General features: G+C 42.2%; 1 protein-coding gene across 1 annotated transcript in view; it reads left to right on the forward strand.

Moving 5' to 3' along the window:
- Positions 1-600: 600 nt before the first annotated feature.
- Positions 601-27,530, forward strand: part of LOC306978292 (peroxisomal succinyl-coenzyme A thioesterase-like) — a gene marked incomplete at both ends in the record, with an annotated part of 51,616 nt that continues 24,686 nt past the window's right edge. Inside the window, 7 exons of the mRNA XM_079576815.1 lie at positions 601-796; positions 864-963; positions 2,846-3,036; positions 3,109-3,278; positions 7,562-7,681; positions 26,926-27,008; positions 27,087-27,180. Coding sequence (XP_079432941.1) covers positions 601-796; positions 864-963; positions 2,846-3,036; positions 3,109-3,278; positions 7,562-7,681; positions 26,926-27,008; positions 27,087-27,180 — 954 coding nt within the window. The remainder of the gene's footprint in view (positions 797-863; positions 964-2,845; positions 3,037-3,108; positions 3,279-7,561; positions 7,682-26,925; positions 27,009-27,086; positions 27,181-27,530) is intronic.

Genomic DNA, 27,530 nt, shown 5'->3' on the forward strand with positions numbered 1-27,530 from the left:
TGCCACCTCCCTTGCTAAAATGAGGTGGGGAGGCCTCTGTGAGAACGGCGATCGCAGCTGCACACAGACAAGTCTCACAGAAAAACAAACAAGCAAGCTGATTCTCGAGTTAAATCATTGACTAAAAAGGCTTATTCAACAGAGAGCTGACATTCGAAAGAGCCATGTTTATTTAAAGAGGGGGCTAAATATTTACAGAGGTACGTGGTGAGTGTGATGTGGAGATAGGTATGAGGTTATTGACAGTTTGAATGGGAGATTTCACTTTAGCCCGCTCTCTGCTGATTTACGCCCAGTTCTCATTAAATCCGGTTAACGTCATCTTATAAAGTAATTAAAACCAACACAATGCACACCGGGGTGTTCATTATTGAACTTCTATGGTGAGTTCAATGTTCAGTGAAAAGGGGCATGATCCAGAGAGGTTGGGGGTGGAGTCTGTCTTGTTTGAAAAGTTCAGGTATGTTAAAAAAGTAGGGATAGCAAGAAACTGGGGGAGAACACAACCCCCGTGCCAGGACATATACATCCAGGCTCAGGGTTTAAAAAGAAAATTGATTTTTGATTCTTGACGTTTATTTTCTTGACTGACTCTCAGGAATGGATCATCAGTATTGTGAGGTAAAGCTGTCCGTTGAACCATCCCGAGCTCTGGTGGATGAGAAGTTTAAAGTCTTGGTCCAGAAGGCTCCTCCTGGGGCTCAGCTGACCGTCCGCTCCCATCACCACAGTGAAGACAAAGACGAGTGGGAGGCTTTTGGTCACTACGTCTGTGACAGCACAGGAGCACTTCACTGTAAGAGACTGGAACAGAAAAACATCATTAGTCTGAATAATTGCTTTTACTGTAAATGTGTTGGCAGTGAGTGAGGACCTCAGCCTCGGTGGGACATATGAGGGCGTTGACCCAATGGGATTACTGTGGAGCCTCAGACCAGTGCCAGGGAGCAAACCAGGACTAAGGTCAGACCTATTTGTAGGACTTTTCTTTTTCAAAACGGTGCTTCAGTCTCTAAGTCACACCAAACAGGTAAGGTGTGCAGACCCTTTCCAAAAAGGTAGAATAATATGGAAAAGTTTATTTATTTCCATAATTACATTGAAAACATTAAACTTCCATAGATTATCAATTCAATTTAAACAATTTCAAGTATTTAGTTGTGTATTTGCACAGAATTTGGGTTTCCAGCTCAAAAAACCCACGAAAACAGGATTTCCAAAAATTAGAATACTGTGAAGAAATCAGCCCACACTTTACAGGGCATGAATATTTTAAACTGAGTGTCACACACGACTCATCTACTAATCTCAAAGCACCTGCACAGGTTTTCCCAGGTGTCCTTGAATTGCTTCACTTTGGTTCAATTGTCTCAGTTAGGATCAATATGGGGAAAACCAGAAGACCATCATTGATACCCTCCATAGGATGGCTAAGCCACAAAAGTTCATAGCTCAGGAGGCTGGCTGTTCAGAGTGATGTGTCCAAGCATATCAATGGAAAGTCTAGGGGAAGGGCAAAATGTGGCAGAAGAAGATGCACCAGCAAAAGAGCTGACCGTGGGCTTCAGCGGATTATCAAACAGAGAAGATTCATCAATCCTGCAGAGATCCAGAAAGAGTGGAATGAGGCGGGAGTCACAGCTTCAAAAACCACCACATTCAGACACATCCGGGAGATGGGCTACAACTGTCGGGTTCCTCGGGTCAGACCGCTTCTGAGCCTGAGCCAATGTAAGAAGCGTCTCAACTGGGCCAAGGAGAAGAAGGACTGGACTGTTGGCCAGTGGTCCAAGGTCCTCTTTTCCCATGAAAGTAAAGTGTGCCTTTCATTCAGGAATCAAGCTCCAAGGGTTTGGAGGAAGACGGTGAGGAGCAGAACCCAAGCTGCTTGAGGTCCAGTGTGAAATATCCAGTCAGTCATGATTTGGGGCAATGTCCAGTGCAGGTGTTGGTAAACTCTGCTTTCTTAAATCCAAAGTCACCGCATCAGTCTACCAGAATGTTTCAGAGGACTTCATGATTCCTTCTGCTGAGGATCTGTATGGAGATGCAAATTTCATCTTCCAGCAGGCCTGGCCCCTGCCCATACTGCCAGAAACACCAAAACCTGGTTTGATGCCCATGCCATCACAGTGTTTGACTGGCCGGCCAACTCGCCGGACCTAAACCCCATTGAGAATCTATGGGGTTTTATCAAGAGGAAAATGAGGGACACCAGACCCAAAAACAAAAAAGAGCTGACAGCATCAAGGAAATCTGGGCTTCCATTACTCCCTGGCAATGACACAGGCTGATGCCTCAGTGCCACGGCACATCGAGGCAGTGATTAAGGCAAAGGGATTCCCTACAAAGTATTGAAGATTGACGTATCATTTTGAAAGTACCGCATTTTGATTGATTTGATTTTTCATAATTTTTTTCAGCAAACTGAGAAGTAAATTGTGATTGCTTCACAGTATTCTAATTTTTGGAAATCCTGTATTTGTGGGTTTTGTGAGCTGGAAGCCCAAATTATATACAAATAAACAACTAAATATTTGAAATGGTTTAAGTTGTGGGCCCTGAATCTATATTCTATGGAAGTTTAACGTTTTGAATGGCATTATGGAAATAAATAACATTTTCATGATATTCAAATTTTTTGGAAAGGGTCTGTAATTATTGTAGTAATGTCAATGCTGCATCCCTGCTCCCAGAGCACCACACATAGCAGGGCCAAGTCAAATACTTGCATGGTATCATATTATTGTCAAGCATGTCCTGATGAAACCAATAAACTTTTCCATATAAAAACCCATGTGCGTACGCAATATTTGTACTAAACTATGACCTGTGACGGCTTCAGGTTGAGGAAGATGAACGTGGAGACTCCTATGGAGGTGACAGTCTCCGTTTACCAGGGCCACCTCTCCGAGGGCTTCTCAGAGCAGAGCGCTCTGGCTGCTGCTGTGGTGGAGCGCTGGTACATGGCTCCTGGAGTTCGGAGGATTCCAGTCACAGAGCACGACCTCACTGCTACACTCTTCCTCCCTCCAGGTGGAACTTCTTCTGTGAGAACAGTGTGAACTCATGCCCCTTTCTTCGTCACAGATACTATGTTTTGTTCAGGACCTGGACCGTTCCCTGCCGTCCTGGACCTTTGGGGTGTAGGTGGGAATCTACGGGAGTATCGGGCCTCTTTACTGGCCTCTCGTGGCTTTGCTGCTCTGGCCCTGGATTACCTGACCAATCAACTCACAAAGACAACTGGGAAAATGATGGAGAACGACTATTTTGAGGTAATTTGAATCTGACAAAAGTGTGAAGCTTGTAATAAAAAAAAATCTGTTTTCTCCACGTGTTTTGTGTGATACAAAAAGCTTCAAATGTGTGCAATACAAAAAAAAAAAAAATCTCCATCTTTGAACATCTTCATGCATCCACATTTGCATAAATGGCTTTACTTATCTGACAATACACTGGGAATCACTATGTCAAATTGAAATATTTCACCAATGGGGTCCACCTTTTTTTTCAAATTTACCCGTGCTAAGATTTAACTTTATAGTTAGGTTATTTTTTTTTCCATTTTCGCTACCAATACAAGGACCTTCAAGGCTTCAACAAATACATTTTGTCTTTGCTCAAAACATCAGATGGGAGCATTCCTAAGATGAAAACCATTGGGTCCCATTCAATATGGGTATGTAATATATTAGAAAGTTCCCCCGATTCCCTCCCAAAATGGTTTTAGTTTTGGACAATCCCAAAAAATATGTGTGTGATCCCCAATTTGTCCACCCTGTCTCCAGCACAAATTTGTTTTTGTCTCAAATTTAGAAATGATGAATGGAGTTCTGAAATATCCAATCGAAGTGTGTATATATACTTCACTGTTCAATCACTATATTCATTTCCAATTCCCACTTTTCCTTTTTCGCAAGAGAACTGATATACTTAATCATAAGTATTTGTACAAGTAAGTACACAATTTTATCACATTTTTCTTTTTTGTCTTTCTTTCTTGATCTGAGTAAATGATTTTAGAATTCCCCCCTCAAACAAATCATCTATAAAAGTTAAATCCTTACTTTCCCAGTCTCGGAACCTTGAATCCAAGTCGAAAATCTATGTCTGATGTGTTCATAGCTCTAGATATTGATTGAGAGGCATTCATCTTTTTTCTAACAGTGTTAAGAACTTTTTGAGTGCATTTCAATCAAGGAATTTTGTATTGTTCCATATCTCATTTGAACAGAGTGCTCAGGTATTTGATCGATTTGTTTCCCATTGTTTGCTTTATACAGTTGAACTCTCCAAAGTAAAAGAAACGCCCAAGTATCGGAACGCATTAGAACGCATTGACTTTCTTTGATAATTCTCTGGGCCAGATACTCTTTATCATCATGGCCTCCGATTTTTGTTCATTAACCTTATACCCTGAAGTCCCCCAAACATTTTAAAAGTTCCGGAGTAGAAGCAATATAATGTACAATGATAGCTTCTGGGTCTTCATTTTATCTGATGTACCTAAAATTAATGGAAAAATTAATTCAGCTAGAGGTTCTAGGCTTATAGCAAATAAAAATCAGTGATAAGCAACATCCTTGACATGTTCCTCTTTTTAAGGAGAAACTCTGACATTCCACTAACAGACAACCATTAACGGACTCTTTAGAGGTGGTGCTTGTATATAATACCTCAAACCATTCAACAAAACTTTTGTCAAAACCCACTTCTATTAAAACACATTTCAAAAACATCCAATCCACCCTATCAAAAGCCTTCTCAGCGTTGAGGCTGAGAAGTATTCATAGGTGGGGAGCCTCTTGAGCCGTTTAAAGTGCGTCTAATATTATTTATTCCCAACCAACCAAGTATAAATCCTGTTTGATCAGGATTATTGAGTTTGTCAATAATCTTTTGATGTCTTCGCGCTAGGATTGCGCTAACACCATTACACAGTAGACTTATTGGTCTACTCAATGCATAATTAATCACTCTTTGTAAAAGGGGAATAAGTTCTACTTGGAATCAGAATTATAAAAGATCAATTTTCTTCTTTAGTGATAGTCATATGCATACATTTTTTGGAAGATTTGGTCATGGTCAGATTACATTAAAATTAACATCTCTTGTCTTTTCACCAATACAGCTAAAATGAGCATTTAGAGTCAACTTGCCGAGAAACAATGAGCAATAGGAACACCAAAACAAACTTAGAAGAAAGATGAACTTTCAATTACCCAGTGTTTTGCAAGCCTTACAATAAGCAGTATACATAGGAAACACATGGCCGGGAAGATGTGTCTTCCTGGGTAAAGTGCACTAAGTCTATGGTCTCTGTGTCTCTGTAACCTTAAACGCCCAAATACACTGGATAGCCCTTCCACTCAGACCAGTGGTTTTGAAAAATCAAAATAAAACATGTATTTACCTTTGTAACATTTGCTCCACTAATGTTTCAACTTCTTTAGCTGGCTGATCTTTAGTCCTCCTCAGGTTGATCCTCAAAGTTTATAATGGTGCTGATCTCCCTCGGGCGAATCATGTCGTATTTCCCGGTCACTCACTCTGGTTTCAGCTGTGGTCACTCCCTCCTCCGGTGTGTCAAGTCATGAATGTGAAACCTCACACATATCAGTCAGTTTGACCCTGCCCCTGCCCTAGCCACTTATCTTAAGAATAGTGGGCTGTTGCCTAATCTTAATACATCTCTGATTGGATGAGAAATGTAGTGGGAGAGCATAACTACAAATAGAAAAAAAAATAGATCTGGCCCATAAAGTATTTGTTGTCATGGACCATTTGAAATGACCCCAACTGAACTTCAGAACAGGACACGATGTGCTAAACCACCAATATTACCAGTATTAAACTTTATATCTTTATTAGTAAATCATGGTGTTGGATCCACAATGAAATGGCACAATATGAACTTTACACAGAACCTCTTTCGACCATGAACAGGGTGACCATCTTGAGATCAGACAATTCAACTTGAGAAGTGTAGAGATTGTTTGATTATTCGATAGTGATAACAATGTCTGCTTTGTAAAGGCATTAACATACAGTCTTAAAGTGCATATGACAGATTGTCAAGTCTTTATGATTCTTCTTGATTTGGTGCAATAATACCTGTGTTTAGGAAAATATCAGTTTTACACCCATAATATTTCAGCTTGTGGAGAAAGTATGATTAAAACATCAAAAATTTGCAGGAATCTGACCTTAGCAACACCTTAGCAACAGTAAAACGCTCTTTAGTGATGACGTAGAAGAAGGTATGTGCGCTGAAAATACAGCAGATGGCGCTCTTATTTGTAGGTATTTGACAGTCTTTTTACTTATATTCTGGATCCGATTTTATGATTTGCTATATTTATATTAAACTGCATTGGTAAATGTAAGTTATTGTGTGTGTGGAGTCGGCCATTATTTGCATAAATGCACTCCTGGTGGAGTTTTCTTCAGCTCAGGTGTAGCTCGTTTTATTTTATAATGTTTATACAATTCTTTGATTCATTAAAAAGCTTCATATTTAGAAATGCACCTTATTTAGTTTCTTTTTAATATTTTATTGGTTCCACGCAGGAAATTAGCTCCTCCTTCCCTTTGCGCTGCCTGCATCAAAACAAAAACATCCACCATGCTGACAGGACACACGTGCATCGGCATTTTGAGGAACAGCAGAACCACAGGAGTTTATCTGTGCACACAAGGACTTTATTTTGCCCGCAGGACTATTACACTTTTCTGTATCCACGTGGGATTTTATTCTACAGACTTGACCTGATGTATCGGTTTGTATTTGTGAGCCTTTGTACCGCGTTTGTACGCCGCGTGGATGTGTCTCCTGTGGTTAGTTTTGGTAATGGCTACTGTGTGCCACAGTGTAGAGGCCAAGTTTATCATCAGCCACTGTCATTTTACATCCCTACCGTGAGCGAATCGCTCTCCGTTAATGCAAACCACAACATAAAAGTGGTGTGACGTAAACAAACCAATCTTGAATGAATCTGCTAGCTGCCGGCGGGCTTGTTAGCTTTAGCCTGCTAGCTTCTTTGCGTTATCAGCGCTGATCTCCATTCATTGCATCAAGACCTTTTTAAATGTCAGAATTCAACATTTGTTCTTATCGTTGGTCCACAGTCTGTCACATTTTGTCCCAGGTTCATGATGATATAGTTGTGGTTCACTAAATGTGTGTGTGAGAGAGACAGTTTGCAGTTTATAATAATAATCTATAATAGAAACCGCAATCTCAATGGCCGCCGGATCAAGGTTGAAAAGAGGTACATTTTAGCACTTTACATTTCAACAAAACCTCAAAGTGCTATTTATTTGGACAAATTATCCCATTCACTTCAATGCATTTCAGTGACCGTTAACAATTTTCAGTTTTGTGGCCGTTGCAGAATCGTTTTTTTTTTTTTTTTTTTTTTTTAAATAAAAAGGTATTTTTTGTCAGATTTAGGGAAAATTTTAACATGAATCTTGAATGCAATTGTGTTAACTATGTATCTGTGAAAATGTAGTCTAATGTGTCAAATGCACTTTAAATGTCTTCTTTCTTTCATAGGTGGCCTTTAAGTTCCTGGAGCAGCACCCACAGATTGTGGGCAGCCGGATCGCCATGTGGGGCCTGTGCTTTGGTACAACTATGACTTTAAAAATGGCTGTTTACTCAAACGTCATCAAGGTACTTGAATCCATGATTCAATAAATGATTTAAACTATTCAATTTACAAAACCAGTGCCAGTAATTTATATTATTTAAATGTTTTATTATAAAAAGAAAAACTCAATTAACTAGAAAATTTTGCAATTGCTGCGCAATTGCGATTGACTGCGGAATCCTAGGCTACTAATGCAGAAATTTCAAAAATTGCATAAAAATTGTGAAAAGATTCATAATTGCATAAGAGTGCTTTTATTGTGAAAATCCTCATTTAGTTGCATAATACTGCTTTACATGTGAAAATCCCTATTAAGTTGCATAATACTGCTTTACATGTGAAAATCCCTATTAAGTTGCATAATACTGCTTTATATGTGAAAATCCCTATTAAGTTGCATTATACTGCTTTATATGTGAAAATCCCTAATAAGTTGCATTATACTGCTTTACATGTGAAAATCCCTAATAAGTTGCATTATAGTGCTTTATATGCGAAAATCCCTATTAAGTTGCATTATAGTGCTTTTATTGTGAAAATCCCTATTAAGTTGCATTATAGTGCTTTACATGTGAAAATCCCTATTAAGTTGCATTATAGTGCTTTACATGTGAAAATCCCTATTAAGTTGCATTATAGTGCTTTTATTGTGAAAATCCCTATTAAGTTGCATTATAGTGCTTTACATGTGAAAATCCCTATTAAGTTGCATTATAGTGCTTTACATGTGAAAATCCCTATTAAGTTGCATTATACTGCTTTACATGTGAAAATCCCTATTAAGTTGCATTATAGTGCTTTATATGCGAAAATCCCTATTAAGTTGCACTATAGTGCTTTTATTGTGAAAATCCCTATTAAGTTGCATTATACTGCTTTACATGTGAAAATCCCTATTAAGTTGCATTATAGTGCTTTACATGTGAAAATCCCTATTAAGTTGCATTATAGTGCTTTATATGCAAAAATCCCTATTAAGTTGCACTATAGTGCTTTTATTGTGAAAATCCCTATTAAGTTGCATTATAGTGCTTTACATGTGAAAATCCCTATTAAGTTGCATTATAGTGCTTTATATGTGAAAATCCCTATTAAGTTGCATGATAGTGCTTTACATGCGAAAATCCCTATTAAGTTGCATTATAGTGCTTTATATGTGAAAATCCCTATTAAGTTGCATTATAGTGCTTTACATGTGAAAATCCCTATTAAGTTGCATTATAGTGCTTTTATTGTGAAAATCCCTATTAAGTTGCATTATAGTGCTTTACATGCGAAAATCCCTATTAAGTTGCATTATAGTGCTTTTATTGTGAAAATCCCTATTAAGTTGCATTATAGTGCTTTACATGTGAAAATCCCTATTAAGTTGCATTATACTGCTTTACATGTGAAAATCCCTATTAAGTTGCATTATAGTGCTTTATATGTGAAAATCCCTATTAAGTTGCATTATTGTGCTTTATATGTGAAAATCCCTATTTAGTTGCATTATAGTGCTTTACATGTGAAAATCCCTATTTAGTTGCATTATAGTGCTTTTATTGTGAAAATCCTTATTAAGTTGCATTATAGTGCTTTTATTGTGAAAATCCCTATTAAGTTGCATTATAGTGCTTTATATGTGAAAATCCCTATATAGTTGCATTATAGTGCTTTATATGTGAAAATCCCTATTAAGTTGCATTATTGTGCTTTATATGTGAAAATCCCTATTTAGTTGCATTATAGTGCTTTACATGTGAAAATCCCTATTTAGTTGCATTATAGTGCTTTTATTGTGAAAATCCCTATTAAGTTGCATTATAGTGCTTTTATTGTGAAAATCCCTATTAAGTTGCATTATAGTGCTTTTATTGTGAAAATCTCTATTTAGTTGCATAATTGTGTTGTAATTGCAAAAATCCCTATTTTGTTGCAGAAACTGTAAAAACTGTTGAAATTGCAGAAACTCTTAACATTGTATAAAGTCTTAACATTGTATAAACTGTTTAAATCACTCACAGACTTCACTGTATCAGAAATCCTATTAAAATGAATGGGCAGAATTCCCCATACAAATCAATGGCAGAATTCCCAAGCCCGTAGAAAAAAACTGGAAAACTGTAGAACTCTAATTTTTTCAGAAAACTGACAAGTTGTGGAACCTGAACAAGCACAAACTGCAGAAATTGCTGAAACTGTGGAAAAAACTGCAGAATCTGTGAATTTGCGGGAGCCCCATTATAACTAATAGGAAAAATCGGCCGAATATCGTCCGATTGCGGAAAAACCGGAAGTTGCAGAATTCCCAAAAGTAATAGCAGGATTCTCTCCAACATGCTGAACGTTTTGATGTATAACTTGTGGAAATCGCTGAAATTGTGAAAGTTGTGAAAGCTGCAGAAAATTTGGAAAAAAATACTATAATAATAACTAGAAAATTTTGCAATTGCTGCGCAATTGCGATTGACTGCGGAATAGATCTAATGCAGAAGTCACCTGAAAAATCCTTGAAAATGCCTTAAAAACTGTTAAAATACTTTCTTTGAAACTCCTGAAGTCCTTGAAAGATTTGAAACATTGAAACTCCTGAAATCTTCAAAACTGTTGACACCTTGAACCTCCTGAAATCCTGGAAACTGTTGAAACCTTGAAACTGTTGAAACTTTGAAACTGTTGAAACCTTGAAACTGTTGAAACCATGAAACTGTTAAAACCTTGAAATTCCTATAATCCTTAACACTGTTGAATTCCTGAACACTGAAATACTTGAATCTCCTGAAATTATCCGGTAACTATGGAAATGTGGTCTGGACTTTGCCTGGCTTCTGCAGTTTTCCTGGTTATGGTTTTAGTTCCGGTAACTATGGGAACCTGGTCTGGACTTGGCCTGGTTTCTGCGGTTTTCCTGGTTATGGTTTTAGTTCCGGTAACTATGGGAACCTGGTCTGGACTTGGCCTGGTTTCTGTGGTTTTCCTGGTTATGGTTGTAATTCCGGTAACTATGGTAACTTGGTCTGGACTTGGCCTGGCTTCTGTGGTTTTCCTGGTTATGGTTGTAATTCCGGTAACTATGGTAACTTGGTCTGGACTTGGCCTTGCTTCTGTGGTTTAACTGGTTATGGATTGAATTCTGGTAACTATGGCAACCTGGTCTGGACTTGCCCTGGCTTCTGTGGTTTTCCTGGTTATGGTTGTAATTCTGGTAACTATGGTAACTTGGTCTGGACTTGGCCTTGCTTCTGTGGTTTACCTGGTTATGGTTTTAAATCAGGTTACTATGGTAACTTGGTCTGGACTTGCCCTGGCTTCTGTGGTTTACCTGGTTATGGATTGAATTCAGGTTACTATGGTAACTTGGTCTGGACTTGGCCTGGCTTTTGTGGTTTACCTGGTTATGGATTGAATTCTGGTAACTATGGTAACTTGATCTGGACTTGCCCTGGCTTCTGTGGTTTTCCTGGTTATGGATTGAATTCTGGTAACTATGGTAACTTGGTCTGGACTTGCCCTGGCTTCTGTGGTTTTCCTGGTTATGGATTGAATTCAGGTTACTATGGTAACTTGGTCTGGACCTGGCCTGGCTTCTGTGGTTTACCTGGTTATGGTTTTAATTCCGGTAGCTATGGCAACCTGGTCTGGACTTGGTCTGGTTCCTGTGGTTTACCTGGTTATGGTTTTAATTCCGGTAGCTATGGGGACTTGGTCTGGACTTGGCATGGTTCCTGTGGTTTACCTGGTTATGGTTTTAAATCAGGTTACTATGGTAACTTGGTCTGGACTTGGCCTTGCTTCTGTGGTTTACCTGGTTATGGATTGAATTCAGGTTACTATGGTAACTTGGTCTGGACTTGGCCTTGCTTCTGTGGTTTACCTGGTTATGGATTGAATTCAGGTTACTATGGTAACTTGGTCTGGACTTTGCCTGGCTTCTGTGGTTTTCCTGGTTATGGATTGAATTCTGGTAACTATGGGGACTTGGTCTGGACTTGGCCTGGTTCCTGTGGTTTACCTGGTTATGGTTTTAATTCCGGTAGCTATGGCAACCTGGTCTGGACTTGGTCTTGGTCCAGGTCTTGGGTCGGATCTTGGTCTGGGTCTTGGTCTGGGTTTTGGTTCGGGTCTTGGTTCGGGTCTTGGTCCGGGTCTTGGTTCAGGTCTTGTTCTGGGTCTGGCTTTTGGCTCCGGTCTTGGTCTTGGTTCGGATCTTAGTCTGGGTCTTGTTTCTGGTCTTGGTCTGGGTCTTGGTTTGGGTTTTCGTTCGGATCTTGGTTCGGGTCTTGGTCTGGGTCTGGGTCTTGGTTCGGGTCTCGGTCTGGGTCTCGGTCTGGGTCTTGGTTCGGGTCTTGGTTCGGGTCTTGGTCTGGGTCTTGGTTCGGGTCTTGGTTCGGGTCTTGGTCTGGGTCTGGGTCTTGGTTCGGGTCTCGGTCTGGGTCTTGGTCTGGGTCTTGGTTCGGGTCTTGGTTCGGGTCTTGGTCTGGGTCTTGGTTCGGGTCTTGGTCTGGGTCTTGGTTCGGGTCTTGGTTCGGGTCTTGGTTCGGGTCTTGGTCTGGGTCTTGGTTCGGGTCTTGGTTCGGGTCTTGGTCTGGGTCTTGGTTCGGGTCTTGGTCTGGGTCTTGGTTCGGGTCTTGGTTCGGGTCTTGGTTCGGGTCTTGGTTCGGGTCTTGGTTCGGGTCTTGGTCTGGGTCTTGGTTCGGGTATTGGTCTGGGTCTTGGTTCGGGTCTTGGTCTGGGTCTTGGTTCGGGTCTTGATTCGGGTCTTGGTTCAGGTCTTGGTTCGGGTCTTGGTTCAGGTCTTGGTTCGGGTCTTGGTTCGGGTCTTGGTTCGGGTCTTGGTTTGGGTTTTCGTTCGGATCTTGGTTCGGGTCTTGGTCTGGGTCTTGGTTCGGGTCTCGGTCTGGGTCTTGGTTCGGGTCTCGGTCTGGGTCTTGGTTCGGGTCTTGGTTCGGGTCTTGGTTCGGGTCTTGGTTCAGGTCTTGGTTCAGGTCTTGGTTCAGGTCTTGGTTCGGGTCTTGGTTCGGGTCTTGGTTCAGGTCTTGGTTCAGGTCTTGGTTCGGGTCTTGGTTCGGGTCTTTGTTCGGGTCTTGGTTCAGGTCTTGGTTCAGGTCTTGGTTCGGGTCTTGGTTCGGGTCTTGGTTCGGGTCTGGGTCTTTGTCCCAATCCTTGAAACTGCAGAAGTATTTGAACTGCGGAGGTATTTGAACTGCAGAAGTATTTGAAACTGCAGAAGTATTTGAACTGCAGAAGTATTTGAAACTGCAGAAGTATTTGAAATGCAGAAGTATTTGAAACTGCAGAAGTATTTGAAATGCAGAAGTATTTGAAACTGCAGAAGTATTTGAACTGCGGAAGTATTTGAACTGCAGAAGTATTTGAAACTGCAGAAGTATTTGAACTGCAGAAGTATTTGAAACTGCAGAAGTATTTGAACTGCAGAAGTATTTGAACTGCAGAAGTATTTGAAACTGCAGAAGTATTTGAAACTGCAGAAGTATTTGAAACTGCAGAAGTATTTGAAACTGCAGAAGTATTTGAAACTGCAGAAGTATTTGAACTGCAGAAGTATTTGAAACTGCAGAAGTATTTGAAATGCAGAAGTATTTGAAACTGCAGAAGTATTTGAAATGCAGAAGTATTTGAAACTGCAGAAGTATTTGAACTGCGGAAGTATTTGAACTGCAGAAGTATTTGAAACTGCAGAAGTATTTGAACTGCAGAAGTATTTGAAACTGCAGAAGTATTTGAACTGCAGAAGTATTTGAACTGCAGAAGTATTTGAAACTGCAGAAGTATTTGAAACTGCAGAAGTATTTGAAACTGCAGAAGTATTTGAAACTGCAGAAGTATTTGAACTGCAGAAGTATTTGAAACTGCAGAAGTATTTGAAACTGCAGAAGTATTTTAACTGCAGAAGTATTTGAACTGCAGAAGTATTAGAACTGCAGAAGTATTTGAACTGCAGAAGTATTTGAAACAGCAGAAGTATTTGAAACTGCAGAAGTATTTGAAACTGCAGAAGTATTTGAAACTGCAGAAGTATTTGAAACTGCAGAAGTATTTGAACTGCAGAAGTATTTGAACTGCAGAAGTATTTGAAACTGCAGAAGTATTTGAAACTGCAGAAGTATTTGAAACTGCAGAAGTATTTAAACTGCAGAAGTATTTGAAACTGCAGAAGTATTTGAAACTGCAGAAGTATTTGAACTGCAGAAGTATTTGAAACTGCAGAAATGGCTGAAAGACCTGAATGTACCTGAAGTCCCATTAAAATGCATGGCCCTATTAAAATGAATGGGCAGAATTCCCCATACAAATCAATGGCAGAATTCCCAAGCCCGTAGAAAAAAACTGGAAAACTGTAGAAGGCGGATTTTTTCAGAAAACTGACAAGCTGCGGAAGCTGAACAAGCACAAACTGCAGAAATTGCTGAAACTGCGGAAAAAACTGCAGAATCTGTGAATTTGAGGAAGCCCCATTATAAGTAATGGGAAAAATCGGCCGAATATCGGCCGATTGCGGAAAAACCGGAAATCGCTGAATTCCCAAAAGTAATAGCAGGATTCTCTCCAACATGCTGAACGTTTTGAGGTATAAGTTGCTGAAATTGCTGAAACCGTGCAAGCTGTGAAAACTCCCGAAAATCTGGAAAAAAATATAATAACTAGAAAATTTTGCAATTGCTGCGCAATTGCGATTGTCTGCGGAATTGTAGGCTACTAATGCAGAAATGACAAAAATTGCAAAACATTGTGAAAATTCATAATTGCATAATACTGCTTTACATGCGAAAATCCCTATTAAGTTGCATTATAGTGCTTTATATGTGAAAATCCCTATTAAGTTGCATTATAGTGCTTTATATGTGAAAATCCCTATTAAGCTGCATTATAGTACTTTATATGTGAAAATCCCTACTAAGTTGCATTATAGTGCTTTATATGTGAAAATCCCTATTTAGTTGCATTATAGTGCTTTATATGTGAAAATCCCAATTAAGTTGCATTATAGTGCTTTATATGTGAAAATCCCTATTAAGCTGCATTATATTGCTTTATATGTGAAAATCCCTATTAAGTTGCATTATAGTGCTTTATATGTGAAAATCCCAATTAAGTTGCATTATAGTGCTTTATATGTGAAAATCCCTATTAAGCTGCATTATATTGCTTTATATGTGAAAATCCCTATTAAGTTGCATTATAGTGCTTTATATGTGAAAATCCCTATTAAGTTGCATTATAGTGCTTTATATGTGAAAATCCCTATTAAGTTGCATTATATTGCTTTATATGTGAAAATCCCAATTAAGTTGCATTATAGTGCTTTATATGTGAAAATCCCTATTAAGCTGCATTATAGTACTTTATATGTGAAAATCCCTACTAAGTTGCATTATAGTACTTTATATGCGAAAATCCCTATTAAATTGCATTATAGTGCTTTATATGCGAAAATCCCTATTAAGTTGCATTATATTGCTTTATATGTGAAAATCCCTATTAAGTTGCATTATAGTGCTTTATATGTGAAAATCCCTATTAAGTTGCATTATAGTGCTTTATATGTGAAAATCCCTATTAAGTTGCATTATAGTGCTTTATATGTGAAAATCCCTATTAAGTTGCATTATAGTGCTTTACATGCGAAAATCCCTATTAAGTTGCATTATAGTGCTTTATATGTGAAAATCCCTATTAAGTTGCATTATAGTGCTTTATATGCGAAAATCCCTATTAAGTTGCATTATAGTGCTTTATATGTGAAAATCCCTATTAAGTTGCATTATACTGCTTTATATGTGAAAATCCCTATTAAGTTGCATTATACTGCTTTACATGTGAAAATCCCTATTAAGTTGCATTATACTGCTTTACATGTGAAAATCCCTATTAAGTTGCATTATACTGCTTTACATGTGAAAATCCCTATTAAGTTGCATTATAGTGCTTTATATGTGAAAATCCCTATTAAGTTGCATTATAGTGCTTTATATGTGAAAATCCCTATTAAGTTGCATTATACTGCTTTATATGCGAAAATCCCTATTAAGTTGCATTATAGTGCAATTATTGTGAAAATCCCTATTAAGCTGCATTATAGTGCAATTATTGTGAAAATCCCTATTTTGTTGCAGAAACTGTAAAAACTGTTGAAATTGCAGAAACTTGACATTGTATAAAGTCTTAACATTGTATAAACTGTTTAAATCACTCACAGACTTCACTGTATCAGAAATCCTATTAAAATGAATGGGGAGCCTTCCCCATACAAATCAATGGCAGAATTCCCAAGCCCGTAGAAAAAAACTGGAAAACTGCAGAACTCTATTTTTTTCTGAAAACTGACAAGTTGTGGAAGCTGAACAAGCACAAACTGCAGAAATTGCTGAAACTGTGGAAAAAACTGCAGAATCTGTGAATTTGCGGAAGCCCCATTATAAGTAATGGGAAAAATCGGCCGAATATCGGCCGATTGCGGAAAAAACGGAAGTTGCAGAATTCCCAAAAGTAATAGCAGGATTCTCTCCAACATGCGGAACGTTTTGATGTATAACTTGTGGAAATCGCTGAAATTGTGAAAGCTGTGAAAGCTGCAGAAAAACGGGAAAAAAACGGAAGTTTAATAATAATAATAACTAGAAATTTTTGCAATTGCTGCGCAATTGCGATTGACTGCGGAATAGATCTAATGCAGAAGTCACCTGAAAAATCCTTGAAAATGCCTTGAAACTGTTAAAATACTTTCTTTGAAACTTCTGAAGTCCTTGAAAGATTTGAAACATTGAAACTCCTGAAATCTTCAAAACTGTTGAAACTTTGAAACTGTTGAAACTTTGAAACTGTTGAAACCTTGAAACTGTTGAAACCATGAAACTGTTAAAACCGTGAAATTCCTATAATCCTTAACACTGTTGAATTCCTGAACACTGAAATACTTGAAACTCCTGAAATTATCCGGTAACTATGGAAATGTGGTCTGGACTTTGCCTGGCTTCTGTAGTTTTCCTGGATCTGGTTTTGGTTCCGGTAACTATGGTAACTTGGTCTGGAGGTGACCTGGCTTCTGCAGTTTTCCTGGTTATGGTTTTAGTTCCGGTAACTATGGTAACTTGGTCTGGACTTGGCCTTGCTTCTGTGGTTTACATGGTTATGAATTGAATTCAGGTTACTATGGTAACTTGGTCTGGACTTGGCCTGGCTTCTGTGGTTTACCTGGTTATGGATTGAATTCTGGTAACTATGGTAACTTGGTCTGGACCTGGCCTGGCTTCTGTGGTTTTCCTGGTTATGGATTGAATTCAGGTTACTATGGTAACTTGGTCTGGACTTGCCCTGGCTTCTGTGGTTTTCCTGGTTATGGTTTTAATTCCGGTAACTATGGGGACTTGGTCTGGACTTGGCCTGGTTCCTGTGGTTTACCTGGTTATGGTTTTAAATCAGGTTACTATGGTAACTTGGTCTGGACTTGGCCTTGCTTCTGTGGTTTACCTGGTTATGGATTGAATTCAGGTTACTATGGTAACTTGGTCTGGACTTGGCCTTGCTTCTGTGGTTTACCTGGTTATGGATTGAATTCAGGTTACTATGGTAACTTGGTCTGGACTTGGCCTGGCTTCTGTGGTTTACCTGGTTATGGATTGAATTCTGGTAACTATGGTAACTTGGTCTGGACTTGCCCTGGCTTCTGTGGTTTTCCTGGTTATGGATTGAATTCAGGTTACTATGGTAACTTGGTCTGGACCTGGCCTGGCTTCTGTGGTTTTCCTGGTTATGGATTGAATTCAGGTTACTATGGTAACTTGGTCTGGACTTGCCCTGGCTTCTGTGGTTTTCCAGGTTATGGTTTTAATTCCGGTAACTATGGGGACTTGGTCTGGACTTGGCCTGGTTCCTGTGGTTTACCTGGTTATGGTTTTAAATCAGGTTACTATGGTAACTTGGTCTGGACTTGGCCTTGCTTCTGTGGTTTACCTGGTTATGGATTGAATTCAGGTTACTATGGTAACTTGGTCTGGACTTGGCCTTGCTTCTGTGGTTTACCTGGTTATGGATTGAATTCAGGTTACTATGGTAACTTGGTCTGGACTTGGCCTTGCTTCTGTGGTTTACCTGGTTATGGATTGAATTCAGGTTACTATGGTAACTTGGTCTTGACTATGCCTGGCTTCTGTGGTTTACCTGGTTATGGATTGAATTCCGGTAGCTATGGCAACCTGGTCTGGACTTGGTCTTGGTCCAGGTCTTGGGTCGGATCTTGGTCTGGGTCTTGGTCTGGGTTTTGGTTCGGGTCTTGGTTCGGGTCTTGGTCCGGGTCTTGGTTCGGGTCTTGTTCTGGGTCTGGCTTTTGGCTCCGGTCTTGGTCTTGGTTCGGATCTTAGTCTGGGTCTTGTTTCTGGTCTTGGTCTGGGTCTTGGTTTGGGTTTTCGTTCGGATCTTGGTTCGGATCTTGGTTCGGGTCTTGGTTCGGGTCTTGGTCTGGGTCTTGGTTCGGGTCTCGGTCTGGGTCTCGGTCTGGGTCTTGGTTCGGGTCTTGGTTCGGGTCTTGGTTCGGGTCTTGGTTCGGGTCTTGGTTCGGGTCTGGGTCTTGGTTCGGGTCTGGGTCTTGGTTCGGGTCTCGGTCTGGGTCTTGGTTCGGGTCTCGGTTCGGGTCTTGGTTCGGGTCTTGGTTCGGGTCTTGGTTCAGGTCTTGGTCTGGGTCTTGGTTCGGGTCTTGGTTCGGGTCTTGGTTCGGGTCTTGGTTCGGGTCTTGGTTCAGGTCTTGGTCTGGGTCTTGGTTCGGGTCTTGGTTCGAGTCTCGGTCTGAGTCTTGGTTTGGGTCTTGGTTCGGGTCTTGGTTCGGGTCTTGGTTCGGGTCTTGGTTCGGGTCTTGGTTCGGGTCTTGGTCTGGGTCTTGGTTCAGGTCTTGGTTCGGGTCTTGGTTCGGGTCTTGGTTCGGGTCTTGGTTCGGGTCTTGGTTCAGGTCTTGGTCTGGGTCTTGGTTCGGGTCTTGGTTCGAGTCTCGGTCTGGGTCTTGGTTCGGGTCTTGGTTCGGGTCTTGGTTCGGGTCTTGGTTCGGGTCTTGGTCTGGGTCTTGGTTCGGGTCTTGGTTCGGGTCTTGGTTCGGGTCTTGGTTCGGGTCTTGGTCTGGGTCTTGGTTCGGGTCTTGGTTCGGGTCTTGGTTCGGGTCTTGGTTCGGGTCTTGGTCTGGGTCTTGGTTCGGGTCTTGGTTCGGGTCTTGGTTCGGGTCTTGGTTCGGGTCTTGGTTCGGGTCTCGGTCTGGGTCTTGGTTCGGGTCTTGGTTCGGGTCTTGGTTCGGGTCTTGGTCTGGGTCTTGGTTCGGGTCTTGGTTCGGGTCTTGGTTCGGGTCTTGGTTCGGGTCTTGGTTCGGGTCTCGGTCTGGGTCTTGGTTCGGGTCTCGGTTCGGGTCTTGGTTCGGGTCTTGGTTCAGGTCTTGGTTCAGGTCTTGGTTCGGGTCTTGGTTCGGGTCTTGGTTCAGGTCTTGGTTCAGGTCTTTGTTCGGGTCTTGGTTCAGGTCTTGGTTCAGGTCTTGGTTCGGGTCTTGGTTCGGGTCTTGGTTCGGGTGTTGGTTCAGGTCTTGGTTCGGGTCTTGGTTCAGGTCTTGGTTCAGGTCTTGGTTCAGGTCTTGGTTCGGGTCTTGGTTCAGGTCTTGGTTCGAGTCTCGGTCTGGGTCTTGGTTTGGGTCTTGGTTCGGGTCTTGGTTCGGGTCTTGGTTCGGGTCTTGGTTCGGGTCTTGGTTCGGGTCTTGGTTCGGGTGTTGGTTCAGGTCTTGGTTCGGGTCTTGGTTCAGGTCTTGGTTCAGGTCTTGGTTCAGGTCTTGGTTCGGGTCTTGGTTCAGGTCTTGGTTCGAGTCTCGGTCTGGGTCTTGGTTTGGGTCTTGGTTCGGGTCTTGGTTCGGGTCTTGGTTCGGGTCTTGGTCTGGGTCTTGGTTCGGGTCTTGGTTCGGGTCTTGGTTCGGGTCTTGGTTCGGGTCTTGGTTCGGGTCTTGGTCTGGGTCTTGGTTTGGGTCTTGGTTCGGGTCTTGGTTCGGGTCTTGGTTCGGGTCTTGGTCTGGGTCTTGGTTCGGGTCTTGGTTCGGGTCTTGGTTCGGGTCTTGGTTCGGGTCTTGGTTCGGGTCTTGGTCTGGGTCTTGGTTCGGGTCTTGGTTCGGGTCTTGGTTCGGGTCTTGGTTCGGGTCTTGGTTCGGGTCTCGGTCTGGGTCTTGGTTCGGGTCTCGGTCTGGGTCTTGGTTCGGGTCTTGGTTCGGGTCTTGGTTCGGGTCTTGGTTCGGGTCTTGGTCTGGGTCTTGGTTCGGGTCTTGGTTCGGGTCTTGGTTCGGGTCTTGGTTCGGGTCTTGGTTCGGGTCTTGGTCTGGGTCTTTGTTCGGGTCTTGGTTCGGGTCTTGGTTCAGGTCTCGGTCTGGGTCTCGGTTCGGGTCTTGGTTCGGGTCTTGGTTCAGGTCTTGGTTCAGGTCTTGGTTCAGGTCTTGGTTCGGGTCTTGGTTCGGGTCTTGGTTCAGGTCTTGGTTCAGGTCTTGGTTCGGGTCTTGGTTCGGGTCTTGGTTCGGGTCTTGGTTCAGGTCTTGGTTCGGGTCTTGGTTCAGGTCTTGGTTCAGGTCTTGGTTCGGGTCTTGGTTCGGGTCTTGGTTCAGGTCTTGGTTCAGGTCTTGGTTCGGGTCTTGGTTCAGGTCTTGGTTCAGGTCTTGGTTCGGGTCTTGGTTCGGGTCTTGGTTCGGGTGTTGGTTCAGGTCTTGGTTCGGGTCTTGGTTCAGGTCTTGGTTCGGGTCTTGGTTCGGGTCTTGGTTCGGGTCTTGGTTCGGGTCTTGGTTCGGGTCTTGGTTCGGGTCTTGGTTCAGGTCTTGGTTCGGGTCTTGGTTCAGGTCTTGGTTCGGGTCTTGGTTCAGGTCTTGGTTCGGGTCTTGGTTCAGGTCTTGGTTCGGGTCTTGGTTCAGGTCTTGGTTCAGGTCTTGGTTCGGGTCTTGGTTCAGGTCTTGGTTCAGGTCTTGGTTCAGGTCTTGGTTCGGGTCTTGGTTCGGGTCTTGGTTCGGGTCTTGGTTCGGGTGTTGGTTCAGGTCTTGGTTCGGGTCTTGGTTCAGGTCTTGGTTCAGGTCTTGGTTCGGGTCTTGGTTCGGGTCTTGGTTCGGGTCTTGGTTCGGGTGTTGGTTCAGGTCTTGGTTCAGGTCTTGGTTCGGGTCTTGGTTCGGGTCTTGGTTCAGGTCTTGGTTCAGGTCTTGGTTCAGGTCTTGGTTCAGGTCTTGGTTCAGGTCTTGGTTCGGGTCTGGGTCTTTGTCCCAATCCTTGAAACTGCAGAAGTATTTGAACTGCGGAAGTATTTGAACTGCAGAAGTATTTGAACTGCAGAAGTATTTGAACTGCAGAAGTATTTGAAACTGCAGAAGTATTTGAACTGCAGAAGTATTTGAAACTGCAGAAGTATTTGAAACTGCAGAAGTATTTGAAACTGCAGAAGTATTTGAAACTGCAGAAGTATTTGAACTGCAGAAGTATTTGAAACTGCAGAAGTATTTGAACTGCAGAAGTATTTGAAACTGCAGAAGTATTTGAAACTGCAGAAGTATTTGAACTGCAGAAGTATTTGAAACTGCAGAAGTATTTGAAACTGCAGAAGTATTTGAACTGCAGAAATGGCTGAAAGACCTGAATGTACCTGAAGTCCCATTAAAATGCATGGCCCTATTAAAATGAATGGGCAGAATTCCCCATACAAATCAATGGCAGAATTCCCGATCCCGTAGAAAAAAACAGGAAAACTGCAGAAGGCGGAATTTTTCTGAAAACTGACAAGCTGCGGAAGCTGAACAAGCACAAACTGCAGAAATCGCTGAAACTGCGGAAAAAATTGCAGAATCTTTGAATTTGAGGAAGCCCCATTATAAGTAATGGGAAAAATCGGCCGAATATCGTCCGATTGCGGAAAAACCGTAAATCGCTGAATTCCCAAAAGTAATAGCAGGATTCTCTCCAACATGCTGAACGTTTTGAGGTATAAGTTGCTGAAATTGCTGAAACCGTGCAAGCTGTGAAAACTCCCGAAAATCTGGAAAAAAATATAATAATAAAGAACATGAAAACCAATGGTTGACTGCGGAAGGATTCCGCAGTCAATCAATAAAGAACATGAAAACCAATGGTTGACTGCGGAAGGATTCCGCAGTCAATCAATAATAATAAAGAACGTGAAAACCATTTATTGACTGCGGAAGGATTCCGCAGTCAATCAATAATCCATGATAATTGAACAGCCCTTTGTTGAGCTGAAGGACAGTCCCACCCACGTTACAACCCTGTGGGAAGCCCTGGACAATGGATTTGTTGAATGAACAAATACATTAATAAATGTTGATTGTTGTTGATTGAAATGATGAGTGGATTGATTGAATGAAACTTTATTGTATATGGGGAAATTTGGTCTGGGCTCATTCCTGTGATGCAGATGCAGCTGACAACATGTAAGACAGAGACCGACAAAAACAAGTGTAAATTAAAAGTGCACTATGCCACTACAGGATCAATTGTGTTTAGGGGTTTGTACCAGAAACTGTCCAGAAACCCCAAAACAATTGATTCCGGAGCATCATAAAGGCCACTGTGAGGGAAAGCAAAGGTGCCATGCTGCACCCATAATGCCACCGAGTCACTAAAAGGCCAAATATGCTCAAATATCAAGTGTTTTTTAAAAAGTTAAAAGTTACATAGATTTGCATACATTTTAATATAAAAATGATAACACAAATAAAAGTAAGTGCAGAGTTGTTAAATTTGATGAAGAACAAAAAACTCGATCATCCAATCGTCCATAGGCAGGCAGGCAGATACACGTGAGCAGAGCCAAGGGGATGCTGTGATTCCAGACCAGCAGATGAAGAACATTAAGAGAATAACTGATTGTGTCACTTGAGGAGGGGAGGACAGGGTAGGCAGCTGTAGGCCTTCCCCTACCCAATGAATAGAACAAAGTACCCAGAACCCTTCCCATTGCCCTGGGAGGAGAGTGGAGGAGCAAGAACCAGGCTGTGCTTTTCCTCTGTATGAAGAAAGTGTCTCTTGCTTGTTCTATGATCAAATTTGTATCATTGTGCATGTTTGGAACTGGTATGACATTCATTGTTTTTTTGTTTTGTTTTTTTCAATAAATGATACAACCCATTTGTGAGCTTAAACCCATGGTCCAGAATAAAAGGATGTTCAGATATTTTTCCCAAATAGTTGCCTTCCCCTTTCCTCCATTTACATGACTACATCAAATCTTAGAAAACTTAAGGTTACTCACGGGGCCCCGGTTCTTTGATAACAGAGTGAGGTGTTGCACTATGGGAATCGCCTCGGGCGTGACCATCCACGGAAGCTCCAATGGCACCACGTCTTTCTATGACAGACAGGATGACTGTACCTTGGGCTACGCCCCTTCTCCTAGGTACAGCCAGCCTCTTCCTTCAGTAAACATTCTAAAGCGATTTCTGACCGCCTTGCAAGGAGGGCAATGAAGGTGCAACACCTCACTTTGTTATCAAAGAACCGGGGTTACGTGAGCAACCTTAAGTTATTTTTCTGACTTCGTTCGGTGTTTCACTATGGGAGATATGGCTCTTGGATTGCAAATAAAGCTCCTGAAGCAGCAGTTCACAACGGTGACCTCAATGGGAGCCAGCAACCCATGGCTGAAAGACTGCCTGGGCCAAAGAGGGACCAGAAACGTCCAGTCTGTAAAACCGCACAATGAGCCCATGAGGTAGCCATACCCCTTGTGGAGTGAGCCCTCAATCCTTGTGGAGGTTGTAGGCCTCTACAGGTATAAGCCAAGGAAATGGCTTCAACAATCCAGTGAGTCTCTGACTGGACACAGTCTTCCCTTTATGGGGAATGGCCCTGGATACAAACAATTGGTTAGCCGTGCGGAAGCCAGCTGTCCTGGCCACATACTCATGTAGTGCCCGAACTGGGCACAAGGTACTAAACCGCCGCTCCTCTCCAGAGGAAAAAGGTGGAAGATGAAAAGCCTCAAGCTCGACCGTGGAGCAGCTAAATGCAGAGTCCAATACCTTCGGCACGAAGGCCGGGTTAGGATGTAAGCAAACTCTATAAAGCCCAGGGGCAAACTGTAGACATGCAGGACTAATAGATAAGGCCTGCAGTTCGCTCACACGCTTTGCTGAGGTCAAAGCCAGAAGCAACACCGTCTTGAAAGCAACATACTTCATGTCAACAGCCTCCAAGGGCTCAAAAGGGTGCTGGCCAAGTGTGTCTAGCACAACCACCAGATCCCAAAGGGGTACCAGGGGGGTACCAGGGTAAGTTTGCTGTGCGCTCCTTTCATGAAGAGACATATCAGAGGGTGTAGACCGACTGATTTGTCCCCAAAACCAACATGACAGGGCGAAATTGCGGCCAAATAGACCTTGACAGTCGAAAACGCTCTATACTTCTCGATTAACTCTTGCAGAAAACACTTGGTCTGGGTGAGGATGGTAAATTCCTCTGCCCGCCGGAGATAGGATGTCCCTCCTCACAGGGAGGGGCCAAAGCTGTCCCCGAAGGGGCTGCATTATTTCCGCCATCCAGGGTCTGGACGTCCACCACGGGGCAATCAGGATGAGTGAAAACCCCTGCTCCCTCACCCGAGCCAGGGTGGGTGGGATTAAACTGATCGGTGGAAAAGCATGGAGAAGAACGTCCGGCCATGGGTGGGCTAGAGCGTTCATCCCGACGGGTGCGTCCACGTCCGTCAAGGAGAAGTACAGCGGACACTTTGCGTTTTCCTGTGAGGCGAATAGATCTATGGCGGCCTCGCCATGCATCTGCCAGAGCTGCTCCACCGCTTGAGGGTACAGAACCCACTCGCCAGAAGTGTTTCAGAACAAGGAAAACAGCTCAAAGCTCCAACATGTTGATGTGTAATAGAGCCCCATGTCCCGTTCAACGTCCTGCCGGAGAGAGGTGCTTTGTGACTTTGACATTGCCTCTGACTCACCTCCTGCAACATATGCGGAGTGAGTGAACAGGAGAGGACGCCTGGCAAACTGCACAGGGCCTCTGAACTGGAGCTGGGGTCCAAGGATACTCTCCGTCTTTTGCATGTCCTTTACGGCTCGTCTGTGAACTGTTAAACAGAAGCTAGTTTGCTGGCAAGAAAAGCGCTGAGGGAGCTAGAACGATGTGGCTTCCAAGCGGGAAGAAAGCGAGAATGTTTACTGAAGGAGGAGGCTGGCTGTAGAAGGGGCGTAGCACAAGGCACAGTCATCCTGTCTGTCATAAACAGACGTGGTGCTATTGGAGCTTCCATGGATGGTCACGCCCGAGTGAAACACCGAATGAAGTTAGAAAAATAACTTGTTCTTAACAGGCTGGAGAAGTCTTAAAACAAACAAAAAAAAATCCTGGTGGAAGCTAACATTCATATAGTCATATATGTTTGTATATTAAATCATGAATGAATTAATTCCAGAATGCAAATATAATTATCATAAATTACAGGTGCCTTTATTCAGAAATAAGTTAGTAATATTAGTGATGGGTTAATGATACCTCAAAATGTGTGTCACACACTTTGAAAATAGCGTCACACTGTATCACGATGTGTCGGCAGGCTTAAAGGCGCTAGTGGTGAGAAGGCCTTGCAGCAGTGAGTCTGAAAAAGCAAACTGAACACTGACAGCTCATTTATTCTCGTTCAGAAATGTGAACCAAATCGTCAGGATTAAGCTGTTTAACAACTGAGAGGGATCATTTAAAAAGAGGAAAACTGCTAATAATGAGAACAAAAACAAATGAATGAGAATTAGAGAAGGATACAACCATCTGAAAATTAAGTCACTGACCAAGGTGTAATAAAGGATTGTGCTTGTGACAATAATAGGGCTCCAAACATATTTATACTTTTGTTTACCAGTGGATGTTCAGGCAAAGGGCACCAACATAGTTCATTATCTGACTCGAACTCACAACCCCTGCTTGTTAACCGTACGCTCTCCTCACAGAGCTACGTGAACAGAATGACAGCTTAACCAAGTACTGCCCTATATCTATGTTTATGCGTTGCACTTCAATATGATCGTGAAGGAGCTGGCTCTTGTGCTTTACACAATATCTATTGAATCATTTTGTAATCAGGGCACGTTTTGGGCGGCCTGGGGCGGACGCTCGAGCTCAGCAGCACCCACGGGATCAGCGCTCGGTGCAGAAATCCCAAATGACCAAATGAGCCAGGTGTTGCTCTCGTTCAGCTGGCGCCCCCTGCTGCTCGTTGCTGCATGTTACGTGCGACACTACATGATACAAAATAGGTTCGCTCGCCTGGATAATAGGCGAGAGTAGGCGACGCAACGGGGGGCGGAGAAAAAAGTCTGAAGCCCATCCGACCGCTCCACATGCAGAGAACAACGAGAGCGGCCTCAGATGACACGCTCATTTAAAGTTTATCCTAAATAAAAGTCATTTACCTCCTGCTCTGCTTCCTTTACTCCAGAGACATCACATCATTCTTCATCAGAGAAAACTTTCCCATTACTTGTATTTTTATTAATGGCAAGGAAAGTCAGTGTATTACTGCTAAAACTAACAGCATTCAATGTGTTGCATTAACATTATTTGATAAAGACGAACGTCAGCCTCGATCGTACGACCTCGTGTTTACAAAGGCGCTCCCTTTTACAGGTTATATCGATTTAAAGATTTTGTAATGAGAGCAACGTCACCTAAAGGTTTAGGTGGGTCCTTGAGTGGGTTTTGTTGGTTATTAGTTTTGGATTTGTGTATTGCCATTGGTGTGCTCCTCTGCCATCTGTGCAGGCACTTTATATGGTGAATGAGGCGGTGACATGTGCTAATAGGTCCTCACAGGTTCACCAACCTCAGAACATACGTGCAAAGTATTTTCCAACCTAAGAACATGTAGTGAATCTGACACAGTTTCATGACAGTGCCAAGTATGGATTTGAAGAATTCTCTTAAGAAGATGTTCATGAATGAGGCCCATTGTGCTTAGTGTTCACATACAAATCTGACCATGATGATGTGCTCTATCCTTATTTTACCAGCAAACTTTCTTATAGCATTTTGAAGCTCTTTGTGGATCTAAGTATATTTAAGGCTTTTCTCAAAGACGTGGATCTGTGCCGGCCTCTTTAACATGAGCTGGAAGTTGATTCCAAAAAAACTGGAGCTTGGTAGCTAAAAGCTCTACCTCCAAAGTTATACATTTTGATATAAAACACGGTCCAAGAAAATGGTCCATGTTTTGATCAAAGGAAGGTTGAACTCTGGGTCATTCTCTCAATTTTGTGGTTTCTCAGCTCAGGTGTGCGGTTTGCTACAGCGGAGGTCATATTCAACCTGTCGACGGCAGTGTTGGAGACATTATGGAGTACATGGGCAAGTGAGTTATAATATCCAGTTGGTAAAAAACACTCATTATTCTGGGGCCATTGTGTAACTAAAATCTATCTTTATTTAGAAAACCAGAAAACATCCGCATCACTGAGAATCAGGAGGTAATCTGGCGTGAAATGACTCTGCCCGTCCCCAAAGACCCTGCATTCAAAGTTGATGTGAGTATGAGTCACAGGTTACTGAAGAAGAGCAGAAGCAGTAAACAGTGTACTCCGACTGTGCTTGGAGTGGGATTCAACTGCACTGGGAGAGAAAAGTTTAGAGCACGTAAGCCTTCAGACTCGCTTGAGTTTCATTATTTTGGTCTTCTCATTTCAAACATAAAATTAGTTTGAGTTGAGTTATTTGAGAAAACCACCATTGTCAGTTTAATAAACAAACAAGTAACCCCATGAACTGCTACCTTAACGTGGTGGGGTTGTTTGAGTGCCCGAATGATCCAAGGAGCTATGTCGTCTGGGGCATTATGCCCCTGGAAGGGTCTCCCATGACAAACAGGTCAGACAAA

This window comes from Gobius niger (assembly GCF_951799975.1).
Source record: "Gobius niger genome assembly, chromosome: 19".
Classification (NCBI taxonomy): domain Eukaryota; kingdom Metazoa; phylum Chordata; class Actinopteri; order Gobiiformes; family Gobiidae; genus Gobius; species Gobius niger.